The sequence below is a fragment of the Triplophysa dalaica genome, chromosome 7 (assembly GCF_015846415.1).
Source record: "Triplophysa dalaica isolate WHDGS20190420 chromosome 7, ASM1584641v1, whole genome shotgun sequence".
NCBI classification, from domain to species: Eukaryota; Metazoa; Chordata; class Actinopteri; order Cypriniformes; family Nemacheilidae; genus Triplophysa; species Triplophysa dalaica.
Window position 1 is genome coordinate 24,891,759 of NC_079548.1, and position 13,673 is coordinate 24,905,431.

At 36.1% G+C, this 13,673-nt stretch overlaps 1 protein-coding gene across 1 annotated transcript; it reads right to left on the reverse strand.

Moving 5' to 3' along the window:
• Window positions 1–1,936: 1,936 nt before the first annotated feature.
• On the reverse strand, window positions 1,937–13,555 carry LOC130426612 (zinc phosphodiesterase ELAC protein 2-like). Its single transcript, XM_056753484.1, has 24 exons — window positions 12,841–13,555; window positions 12,133–12,183; window positions 11,956–12,026; window positions 11,797–11,861; window positions 11,437–11,494; window positions 11,261–11,329; window positions 10,986–11,144; window positions 10,806–10,861; window positions 10,654–10,712; window positions 10,507–10,579; window positions 10,040–10,152; window positions 9,679–9,777; window positions 9,459–9,597; window positions 8,741–8,826; window positions 8,496–8,617; window positions 8,091–8,181; window positions 7,834–7,972; window positions 7,577–7,615; window positions 7,372–7,481; window positions 7,137–7,236; window positions 4,188–4,308; window positions 3,659–3,737; window positions 2,771–2,915; window positions 1,937–2,621 (listed from the first exon to the last, which is right to left on the reverse strand). Exons 1-24 carry the CDS (start codon window positions 13,092–13,094, stop codon window positions 2,403–2,405), a joined length of 2,517 nt encoding a protein of 838 aa, XP_056609462.1. The 5' UTR covers window positions 13,095–13,555; the 3' UTR covers window positions 1,937–2,402.
• Between the last annotated feature and the right edge of the window lie 118 nt (window positions 13,556–13,673).

Consider the following 13,673-nt stretch of genomic DNA (forward strand, 5'->3'; position numbering starts at 1 on the left):
TTCACAGCTAATACTTACATGACATGAACCTGACATTAAAACTCTTGAGCTATGAAAGAGCATCATTTGAGCAGAGATCACAGAGATGCCTCAAGATGTCAACCCACATCACAAAAATCTGCAGGATGAAGAGATGCTGAGAAAACACACCTGCTTAAGACAAGAGAGAGACAAACACACATTTGCTTTTATATGACAGAGCAGAGTCGACTCCAGAGACGGTGAACAGAGATGTCAGGTCATTCAGGGTCAAAACTCACAGCACATCACAGCGCTCTCAGACAGTCCACAGAGACAAAGACACAGCATACACAAATCAAACATGATGTCAGAGGCAAGAAGAGGTGAAGCTGGACCCGACAGGTGTAGAGACACAAACACGATGTGGCTGCTTTAATCCAGATGCACCTGCTACCCCCAATTCTGTGTTTGAATGCATAAATAAGTTTATAGGGATGTTGTTTAAACCAATCAAAGTTTGGATTCCTAATCACATGTATTCATCATCATTAGTTCACATCAGTTGGTGTGAATCTGATTTGAAAGGACCGTATTAAACAACCACATGCGCACGAGTTGATGTCTGTTGAGAATAATGGCGCTTTAGTGTAACTATAAGGCTACAGCGCCCTCAGGTGATGGATAAGAGAACTGCAGGTGAGACGTAAATACAGGACTAAAGATTTGTTGCTTTGCGACGTGAACCTGAAACAAAGATACAAACCATATTTAATTACAATATGTATTCAAATACATAATAAAGGATTAAATAGCATATAAATGTTTTTATGTGCATGAATATGTCAACATGTAAGCTCAGAGACAACTTTCTGTAGTAAATGACAACACATAATTTGTTGTAAAGGTCGAGTGCGTATTTTTTGGGAGGATTTATTGACCGAAATGCAAAATAATATACACAACTTTGCTTTCAGAGGTGTATTATGACATTACAAAATGAAACATTATTTTTTTAATGATCTTAGAATGAGCTATTTCTGTCAACACCGCGCGTTCCCACGGAACTGTTGTTTCTACAGTAGCCCTAAACGGACAAACGCGTTTCTTAAATACGTTCCCTGCGTTCCAATCATACTAAATCCGCTCTAATAGTATTTGAAAGAAGAATTAGTATGTGTGTTAAAAATAGTATTCCAAAACTAAATTAACAAATTTAACTATACAGTAAACATTACATACGAAATAATTAATAAACAAATATATTAACGGAAAGAAGAACTGTATTTTGATGTGTGAGACAGTTATTGGTCACAATGTTGTCTAGGCAACAACTGCCACTTCCGTTAGTATGTGTGTGCAATCTCTCGCAATGCACTCAAAAGTACATACTAGTAGGCTAGTATGAATTGGTACACAGGGCCTTCCTCCTTCTGCAACGAAGTGAAAACGTGACGTCACGTAGGGGTGGAGTTAGCCGTTGGTTGCTATTTACAATCTCACCACTAGGTGCCGCTAAAATTTATACATTGGATCCTTGAACAAAGCCATCCATGGGGAATTGACACATGTATCAGGAAAAAATGACTGAAAACTAATCTGAGTATTTGTTATCGAGCTCTATATTAATATACAGACAAAAGTTCTTCCATAAACCAACAAGCAAGCATACATTTTTTTTGGTTTTAATAAAGAAAATCATCTCTCTATGTGTCAATCCTTTCAGACTCTTGTTGTCAGATGTGGTTGCCTATCAATACAACTGAATTTACTGCTATCCTAATTTATTTAGGATTAGTTTGATGATGAATATTAGATTCAGAGCATCTCATCGGCCACAAAGACTGTCAGATTCGTATATAACATTTAAATTAGATGCTTTGACATTGACTTCTATGATGATTGGTGTTACCAATATAAATGTAAGTGCACTTATAAGAAAGTCACGCATGAAAAAATAAGAAAATAGAAATAGTGACTTGATTCATCCTTTAATAAGATTCAAATAAATAAAAAAACTTAAATTATAAGGACAAGCATTTCTACAGGTCAAAGTTTATTTCCCTAAAACAATCCTAAGTTAACTGGTTTCATGATTTCATGTACATAATATAATGAAATATTACATACACAAATGTACAAGCGCCTTATCTCATCACTGCACTCCAAACAAAACGAAACGCATCAGTTTCAAAGCAAAGTTACTTTCTGAAAAGATCAAATTCATTGTCATTCATGAGCGCTGTAAAATCTTTTTTCATGATGAAGGGAAATTGAAATAAAATGTCAAACGTCCAGTAAATTAAAGGTACTGTACTTCCCAGCTCAAACTGTTGAATCTTTAGTTTTGGGATGAGTTTCAGTTCTGACTACAGACACATTATATTTCTGAGCATTTTCTGCTTGTTCTCTTGATTTCTGATCTAACACTGACCGGTTACCCATCAGTTTGCTTTGAGTCGTTTGTTAGCCGTCTCCTGGTTTACGTCGTCCTGCTCTCTCTTGTCTCCTCTGTTCGTCTCGTCTGCGTTGGACGGAAGTTCAGAGCTCTTCTTCATCTCTCTCCTTTCTCTCCTCTCCTCCATCTCTTCGATCTCCTCTGCAAACAGAACCTTCAGAGGCCGAATGAGCCGCGGGAGAATTGCAAAATCTCCAAATCTGACCTGCGATGGATAAACAAATCAATGTAATTCAAATCATAATTTACCATTTGATTTAAAGTGGAATAAGCTAAACACAGATGATTGGAAGTATTTATTTAAATCTATAAAGCAACAGAAAAGGTATTATTTGATACTAGAAAGATCCTCACCCTCATGTGATCAAAGGATATTCCTACTTTGCTGTTGAAGTCGTCGCTGAAGAGCGGGATCTTAGCGTATCGCTGACTGAAGTGATTCAGCACAATGAACTCGGCGTTCATCTTCATACCGATATCAATCGCCTGAGACGTAGTGCTGGAGTTACAATAATAACACCGTTACTGACACAAGCATTATTTCTGATGATTAATACACAACACAAATACTAAATCTGAATAGACAGAACATACTTTTGGATCAACATACTTTGTCGCATGATATTGCTAAAGCTTGCTTTTTTTATCTCGATAAAGTTTAATAAAAACTTTATAAAAACAACCAATCAAAGCCCTAGCCATAAAATCAAAGAGCACTGATTTGTTGCAATATACTTAAAAACATTGCATAAAACTTTAACAACGTAAAAAAAAGCAAACATTAGCAAACAAGGATATTTCTTAATTAATTAATTTCTTCATTATTATGAATAATAGTGTGGTTATGTGGTAACTTAGTACATTGCATCTTTATTGTGCAATAGTTATATACTTTTTAATAAAAATATATATATATATATATATATACACACATATTTTTATATAGATAGTATATACATTTATTTTTATATTATAATTTTATGTTTAGGCAAGGCAAGTTTATTTATAAAGCACATTTCATACACAGGGTAATTCAAAGTGCTTGACATAAATGATTGACAAAGAAAGAAAAATTACGCATAAGACGTTTTATTTTTACATACATAAATGTAGTTTTGTAAAAAAAAAATTGATGGGCTGCAATGAAGACAGCAATGAATACATTTTCTCAAATAAAATGCTAAAATGCTCAGTTTTCTCACAGTGCCCTGTGTGTGTGTGTGTTTGTGTGTGTTGATGTACCTGTGTCTCTTCTCTAACGCCTCTTCCTCCATCCCATCCTCCAGTGTGGCTTCATGAATCAGAAGTGTTGCGTTCTTTCCTGAGAACGAATCCATCACACCACAGATGAATCAAACACATAAAACACAGATCATTTACAGCAACAGTAACACACACTTCACTTTTATCCTTTAGAAATCTATCCTGAGAACTTCTGAGATAACAAACACCTCGTCCTAATGGAGAAATGAAAGCATGTTCAGCTTTCTGAAGACCGATACAGAATGAACACAATCCCTCAGGAACCATTAAACAGAAGTCTGTGACTCCATCTGATCGATTTCATCCCTGATATACACCATTTAAACACAGAAGTCATTCTATTGATCTGTGACTAATCGGCACGGTAATTTTTTGTTGGGATGAAGTTTTGATGATGATAATCTGCTGCAAACATTGTACCAATCTCTGGGATTTGGTCTGACTTGGACTATACATTTGATTTTTTCCTTCTATATGTAAAATATGATCACGTGTGTGTGTTACATACCTATATTAGTGAGGGCTTCACAGGGCATCGTGTCTCCAGAAAACACAAGTTGCCAACCCGACTGATGTGTCAAACTGCAGGCAAACGCGTTCTTACAGTGACGAACTAAACACGTCTGAAACTACACAAACAAGAACGAGGAACTAATCAGTCAGCTAGACAGTTTTTGTCTGATTGTAAAACTGTCTAATGAGAATATATTGACCATTCAAATTTCTATAAGTTACTAATTCATGATCAATGAACTAAAGTGAATTTAGGGACAGTACACCAAATATTAAAACGTTCTCATGCAAAACACAAAGAAAGGATCACATGTTTTGAACCGCACGCACATTATAACATATTTGGGGTGAATACACTACCGGTATAATTTTTTCGGCACTCACTCAATTTGGGGTTCATATTTTTGTTCAATTTATTATAATAATGATCTCATCAAAATTATGAAATAAACAAATGGAACTATGGGAATTATGTTGTAACTAAAACATTGTAAATACATTTATACGTGTTGTATTTTATTATCTTTTGACTAGAATTGGCAGAATTGTTTTCTTGTCATTTTTTCAAGCGGCTTCTTGAGGACGTACACCCAGAGATGCTTTTAAAAGAAGTTTAAAGGAGTTCCCATCTATTCTGTGCTATTATTGGGTGCTCTTTTTTCATGCTTGTTTGTCTACTAGTTTCAGACATTTAAAGGTGTCATATGGCGCCTGTCTTTGTGTGTGTAATAAGTTGCCCATGCATGTTTTAAACACAAAAAATTGCAAAAATGAAAGTGTGGGAACAAAAGATAAATTCTATCTGAAAGCGAATGCTCACCCAGGCCTGACTGAAACGCCTCGTGTGACCACAACCTCACAAATCTACGTAAATTGGTGGTATTATTTTATTAAGACCACCCAAAGGTAAATGCAAGTAAGGTGGGTAGGGCTGCAACTAACGATTATTTTAATAATCGATTAATCTATATATTGTTTTTTCGATTAATCGATGAATCGGATAAAAAACCAAAATCAAGAAAAGCATTCCTTTTTAACCCTTTATTCAAAAACAGAACTAGAATCTTTAGAAACTGCACAAACATGTGGCTCCTTGATCATCCCTGAGCTGTTATAATAATAATAAAATAAAATAATAGTGTTGACTAACACAAAAAACAAACACGTGTTTGCCAAAAAAAATTTTTTTAAATAAACTGCCACCTGACCTGCCAGAGCAATTAATAATTTATAAAAAATAAACAATACAAATCAGAAAATTTAACAGGATTTGTTTGAATGTCAGAACTTGTTCTCTAAACTACACTGCAGTCGCACACACTAGCAGATGCACAAACTCTCACACTTACACACACACACATTCGCTCTCTCTCAAGTTCACTTGAAGCTTAGGTTCATTTATACACCACATTTAAACACAGCTTAAGATGACCAAGTGCTATAAAAGAACTTTAAAATTAAATTAAAAAGTATAACACACACACACATATATTGTCAATAATAGCCTATATGGGACAAAGCACAGAATATACACTGCATAAATTGCTCTTCTAATTTAGTAGTTTTGTCCTGTTGTCAGTCCAAATGTCAAAAAAATCTTAAATCAAGATACATTTACTAGACACATGAAATAGCATAAGAAATTATGTCTTGTTTTCTGAAAAAAACACCTCAACATTAAGTGATTGTTTGCTTAAAACAAGCAAAATTATCTCCCAATGGGGTATTAAAATAATCTTAATGAGATATAATCTCAAACAGAAGTTTTAAGCATCACTTAATTTTTCTTGTCAATTAATCTTGATTTAAGAAATTTGGACTGAAAACGAGACAAAATTACTAATTAAGAAAAGCTTTTTTTTAATAAAAACGTGTCTTTAGTCTTGCAATGCAAAGTGCAAAGTAACTATACCAGCCCTGCTTTACTTCTGTTATTAACGAGCTAATGCTAACTTGTCATGCTTGTCAAGCTAGATAACGAGTAAACACCAGCACCAGGGACATTACGTTCCTCACTTCAAAACGGAACAAAAGTGGGATTCTGTAGTGACTTAACCTGCTGTTGAACTCCCTTCCTCCTCATCAAAGACTCCAACATGTTTCCGTTTCAGGTGCTGGATCATTACAGTGGTGCTCCCGTGTCATGCCATGTCGTTTTTGCATATATTGCAATTAACACACTTTTTCATTTTATTAAGTTTGAAATGCTCCCACACATTGGATGACTTGGTTCTCGTTGATTTCTCGGCCTCCGCCATGTATCTTTTCTCTAACTCCGTTTTTTTTTAATTTTTGCTCCGCCCTGTATATGAGGCGCCGAACTCTGCTAGCATCAGTGCGCGAGAGAGACCGAGTGTGTTCACTCCGCTCCGCGCTCAAATAAAGTTTTTCTTTTATAATCAAACGTCTCTGCGTCGCGCGACACAACGAATCGATAATGAAATTCGTTGCCAACTCTTTAAGTAATCGATTTTTATCGATTTAATCGATTCGTTGTTGCAGCCCTAAGCATACCTGTCAGTACAATTGCTTTGGAACCTGATGTTCCAAATATGGTAAGAGGCGTTACATTTTCTCACACGCTTGCAGTATTCGACCAATCACAATGCATTGGTTAACTGGCCAATCATAGCACACCTCGCTTTTCAGAGCGATGATGTTTGTAAAAAACTGCGCGTTTCAGAGAGGCGGGACAAAGAGGAGATAGAAACATGCATGTAATGTGGAAAATACTGCACTTTTGAACCTTAAATCATGTATAAACATTGCATAATTACATCTAAAACAATCGATATTATTCGTTTAGCCGTGTTATAGAACCACTTTAAGCATACACTTTCAGATTTTTCAGAACATTTTCACTCAAGTGTATCCCATTAATAAATACAAATAAACAGATATATACAGAAGACAGCTGATAATTCTTTGAGTTCTTCATACAGACCTTCAGTAGATCGTTCTTCTTCAGCACGGCCTGAATGAAGGATTTGGTTTTGACTTTGGGCGTCTCCACACCGTCACACAAAAACTTTGCTGGAACAATACTGAAAACCATCAGAAAAACATCACAGCTATAAGACTAAAAGACTGAAGAGAGGGAGAGAGGGAGAGAGAGAGAGAGAGAGAGAGAGAGGGAGAGAGAGAGAGAGAGAGAGAGAGAGAGGAAAATAAACCAGTACTTGATCTGGCTGAGTATCTCCTGGCAGTGGTCATGATACTGGTTTAACCACGTCATCACCTGTACAGGTGCGATCAGGTACACCGGACTGAATGGTTTGCCTAGATTATTCTACAGACAACACATACAATGTAGGATTACTCCATGTATACGGTCAACCTCATCAAAGAAAGAAAACAGGTCTAAAAAATGTTTGGTGTACAAACCAAAGCTCTTTCTCGCTCCAGTAATAAATGAATCAAACCCTGTGTGGACCATAAGAAACACAAATATTAGCAAAAGAAAAAATAAAATAATCGAAGAGACTAAATGAAATGAAATACAGATTTGATTTTGATTTGTTATTCACAAAAACACAAGCTCTGTTAAAAAAGATCATTCAAATGTTTAGGGTGGTCTACGACTGACCAATCACAACCCAGTATTCAACAGAGCTGTGTAATATTGTTTATGATGACCTCACCGTGTGATGATCCGCATGCAGGTGAGACACAAAGATGGTGGAGAGTTTAGAGAGGATTTCATCGACATCATCACCGTAATGACGACACAACTGACCGAACGTCCCCTCACCACAATCCAACAACACAGACTGACACGAACTGAGAAACACAAAGAGAGACACAATATACGCATTAAACAATTCCTACGAGTTTAAGAGTTTTGAAGGCAATGTAACACATCAAAATGTATTTTAAAAAACGATTTATTTTATAATACCTGATATTCACTAAAGTTCCACTGACATTTCTGATCTTCATCGGCAGAGACGAGCCGGTGCCTAAAAACACGATCTCTGGAAACCGCTCGGCTTCACCGGCAAAAACAAACAAATATAACAAGAAACATCTTTAAATCAGCGGTAGATCTGTATTTTTATTGATCGCTTCAAACCTCAAATCTTTGTATGGCTTTACATTGCAAATAAACCATTAAAACTGTAGAAAAGCAGAGAAGAAGTTTAGTACTTCCACATCTGAAAAGAATGAGTAATGTACACTCCTCTGAAACGTTTTCCTCTCTGATATGATGAATTCTCATAAATGTAACCACAGACTGTTTATGAAAAGGGGATGTCTAGCTGTAAGTGTTTCTGTCTGTTTTATTGCCGAACTTTTCTCTCACCAGACACAGAGACAGACTCGTCCTTCTGAAACCTCCTGCACTCCTCAACCTCCTGTAAGAAATGAGGCACTTCAGCGGCCTCCTTCAGAAACTCCTCAGGGTCACAAGACGGGATGGCATCTCTACACATACACACACATACATACATACAATCAGAATTAAAGATTATTATTTGCTATTTTGCACACTTTACCTTCATTTAAATTCATATTGCAGATGTTTATAGAGATTAAACCTGAACTGACCTCTGCCACTCGAGTTTGGGTCGCAGCTGAAACTTTAACAGACACTCGGCTCTTACGTTTGGAACTTGAAGAGATGCCTGAGGCTCCTACAACACACAGGGTGAAATTGACAAAATAACAAATCTCTTGTTAAAAAAAAGAAATATTAAAGAAATATTATACAAGTAAAAACAACATTTAGAAAATTTAACTTGTTTTTATGAAATATTGCAGCGTTAATTATTTATAGTTTATCAATGTGGGTCATTCTCTTTTAAAAATGTATGTGCTCTCATAATCTTTAGTTAAAATCTTAGATGACGTATGTTAGACGGCTTGGGCGGAGCATCCATTAACTCCTCCCTTTCAACTGTCGTCTTGCTGACAGGTCAAAATGCAACAGCTGTTTTATACATCCAATTAAATCCAATGAAAGACAAAAGCCACGCCTACTTTTTTTTTCTCTTTTGAAATTCTATTTCCCTCGGAAATTCGTCAAAATACGGAAGTGAAAACGATCGCAACTTCCGGTTCATGGGGACTTTAAATAAAAAATAAATATACACTAGATATTTCATTGCATAAGACTAAACAAATATTAAATAAGAATATTTATTTTCTATCATTTTGTATTTATAACATTGAAACTATCAGATCTTTTTCACGACAAAAAGAACGTAAAACTTATTAAACAAATATAATGAAACAAATCAGAAATCTATCAGAGGCGTTTCATTACTTTAGATTTGTAGAGTTTGAGTTGAGGGAAGATGTCGGGGTGGATCAGGTTCAGTTGCGTCTGGAGTTTGTGACTGCGAACGTTGTGTGATGTGAAGTTATGTTCATTCAACACCAGATGCTCAGTGCTGCTGGGAAACCTGAACAAAGACACAATCCCACAATCCTTCATATTCACACCCACTTGTGGATTATCTGCATCTCACGATGTGAAGTTTTACCTCTCTAACCAGCTCTTGTACTGATCTGAGTTCAGCACTGATTCTGGCGTCATATGAACCACGAGAGCGGCTGTGTCCTCCGATCCACCAGTCTGATACCTGCACACACACATCAACAGAAAAACTTAAAAAGTTTTCTTTTACACTTAAAATGACACGATCACAATGCCTAAACACGACATTTTTTAAATGCTTTCTTTTTTCGATGTTTTCTAGAAACAGAACCTAGATGCTCAGAGTCTATTTCTGCTCCATGAACTGACGCTGGTGACTTGCGTCTGAAATCTAAACATTTATTTCTCATTGAATCTAACGTGTTGGTCTTGTATGGTGTGTATTCAGAAAAGCAGCATCTCTTCACCTCTGGAGTACGGGATTGGTGCAGAGCGGCTGTATGAAGTCATCTGATGGACAGTCGATCACTATAAACACAGGTCCAGGATCAGACGGAGTGCACAGCTCCTCCGGTCGAATCTGAAACGCACAGTACACGTCTAGATGAAGCAGAGCGAGGACGTGAAATAATTTTACCCCAAAAAACGAATCACCTGCATTTTGATTTTTAGATATAAACGCAATAACATGTTTGTTTGTAAACAGCCACAAGCGTAGTGAATGATTATAATGAAAATACACAATTTAAACAAAATTCACTGTTTTCTGGTATGGATCAATTTAGTCTTTTCTGAAAATGAACACCCAGGGTCGGCCTCCTCTTGTATAGAGAAAAATATATAAATAAACGTGTGTTCAAATATTTCTTTAAGAGATGAGTTTGAATTATAACATTAAAAAGAAAAAAGAAAAATGTCTTTGTGTCAGCATCACCTCTTTCCCATCATGTGTGACAGTGTTTCCAGCTTTCAGAGCATCTATTATTGGTCCGATGGCCGCTGTCCCTCTACAGAGAAACACAGAACTGAATAAACACTCATGTGTTTGATCACAGAAGACACACAAATATCACACACTTACACAGGCAGACCCATCTCTTTAGCCTTCAGTGCCAGAAAATTCCCTTTCTTTGGATGTAACTAAAGAAACATTGAAGAAAACACAGAATCGATCAGTACGGTACGGTATTAAAGAATCATAAATCAATCCGGTTCATATAATATTCTGCTGACCTTACACACATATGCCACCACAAGCGATGCATCTCTAGTGACGTTTCCTCTTCTTTCTGCATTAACAAAAAGTTTATTAAAAATAAATGACAATTCCACCTAGACACATTATTCTAATCGTCTTTACGACATTACCAAAAATGAAAGAAACACAATGCTAATATTCTCATGAACTCTTGCCTGGGCTCACAGATCTTCCGTTGGACGTGCCGGTGTGTTGTTCCTCTGAATCCTCCAGTCTCCTGAGCGCCCCCCGCGGGTTTACACCGGTACTGCTGTTAGAACTCGACCCACGACTGAAGCCGGGGGAACGTCTGCCACTTTCGGCCTTACGATCAGCTTATATGACAAACAAACATAAAAATAGATCAGTTAGAGAGATCGGGTCCTCCTCAGCAGGACTGTGAGTATGAAGAGTTTCAAATGTTTAGCTTGAAAATGAGTTTGAGACTTACAGAAAATAGGAACTTGCGTGACCGTCATTGTGTCGTCTTTATACTGAGGTTCTGAATGAGGCCTGACAGCTGTGGATGTAAAAGGAAACACAAAGAGAATAGGATTGTCATTTCCTGCTTGTGCAAAAAACAAATGTCAGCAGAAACATGTGGAGAGAATGAACGATGACTCTTACAGAGTTTGATGTGATCCAGCGGTCCTGAAAACACTTTTATTGCTTGTAAAAATTTCTCCTGTAAAAACACCAAAACCATCAGCGTTCAGATAAATAATCAACACGTCACATTCAGTGATCTTAATCCTAAAAGTTCTTTGCACATTTAAAATGTGATGTACCTCATAAATAACGTTTAATTCAGACATCAATAATGTTTCATCTTTTTCCATGTTGTTCACAAACACATTTACTCTTGCAGAACAATATCTTGTTTGATCTAACAATGCATCAGACTTTTTAAGACCAAGAAATCGAATGTATAACACAACACCTGACCTTTGAATGTTGAGTTAAAATCTCTCTTTAACATGTACGTACCAGCTGTGGGGGTCCGGAGAGAACAACCTCAGGCACTCCTGTGTCTTTAAGGGTCAATATCATTCCTGTACACAAACGAGTCGCTTTCATACCACACAAACCATGGAGCAAACAAAATAAAAGGTAAAATAAGACATGAGGTATGACAGATTTGAGTACCTGATAAACCTCCTACTGTTTCCCATCTCATTCTGGTGAGGAAAATATTGTCCAAGCGTGCAATTTTGACTCTGAATACAAAAAAACATCAAATCAATTTGTCACAGTACATTTAAAATCTACTTCTCGTTCGGATGTGTGTATTATATGTTGGTTGTTTGTGGGTTTAGATCTCACTTGTGCTCCTGCATGAGTCTCTGTGTTCCTTCACCACAGTTAAACAGATACCTGAAAAAACAATTATAACATTAGATCATCTCTCCTATTATACACATTTATAATTACGTGCCATTACAAAACACTATCACCCTTCAAATAAAAAATTATATTTACTATTTTACTTTTTCGTACATGTTCCTTTTTACTATATGTATAAAATAATGTGCGTTAGGGTCTATTTATGATACTCTCTTTTTGCCTATACTAGATCTATTGTGAAAAAAAAACAAGTACAAATAGTCTATTATAGGATGTCACAACACAGGACACTGTTTTAACTGGCAAAATTATATTTTTTATAAAAGATAAAATGTCCACTGTTCATAAATGAAAACTTCATGGCAATGCTAATGGTCTGTGAAAATTAAATTATCAATATTATGATGTCAATTATTTCAATCTTTTACAACAAGGTAATGATTTTATGGAGAACGATATGTTTTTAACTAAAAAAATTGTTTACCAATCTATAATGCAATTACACTTTAACATATATTTATAATGTTAACACGACAGTGGTTTATTTTGCTGATTCAGGTTTACAATCCCGACTCAATTGTCATACTAAAAAACGTATTTAATCTCAAATGTTCTTATTGTAATGTATAATGCTGACAATATAATGTTTTTCTGAATCGGCTAACGTTGTATAATCTATATCCTAACCTGTTATACTCAGAGAAGACATATAGAGAAGGTCCATTATCTCGACTTCCAGCCCCGAGCACCTGCACATAGACGGTGGCGGGTCCGTGCAGGTCACCCTGTCTGCGGTTCTCCTTCATCCTCACATGCCGCAGGGTGTCCTTAGGAGGTTTGGGCTTTTTGGATGTTTGTGTGGCCATGAATCTCACACACTGATACTCTTTACTGCATCTAAACGCTCTACATGTAAATAATGCGCAGCGGAATAAACGCATAATAAACTAGAAAGACGGCTATGATGTTCGGTCCATTAGCGTAATTAAACCCCTCGTATAAAAAAATGACACGAGGTTGTGCACTTTGTGTCTGTAAAGAAGGAAAAGTTGAAGGACTGACACATGTGTGGATACGCTTCCGGCTCGGGGGGATGACGTCAGGCGTCGGGTTATAAAAGTTGTTTTTAAAGATTTTTGAAGCGACTCACAGCAGACCCGATTATAATACAATGAATATAAAGATAAGAGGTTATATATTGCATTTTAAATATGATATATTTTTTATGTTAATAATTTGTCATTAATTGTATAAATTAAAAGACTTGAATGGCTGTATAAAAATTTACCGAGAAAATTAAATGAATTTTAAAAGTGCCGAATCTGATAGTTTGTGTGGTAATAAAAAATATTAAAAGTGTAAATATAATATGGCATTATTCTTACTGTAACTCCTTCATAAACACTTAAAACAGCGTCGGATGTGCTTGAACCGCAACACAAAAAGTGTTTGTATATTAATCTGATTTTAACAATAGCGAATCTCTTAATTTTTTTTTGTGTCATATAGCACTATGTTTC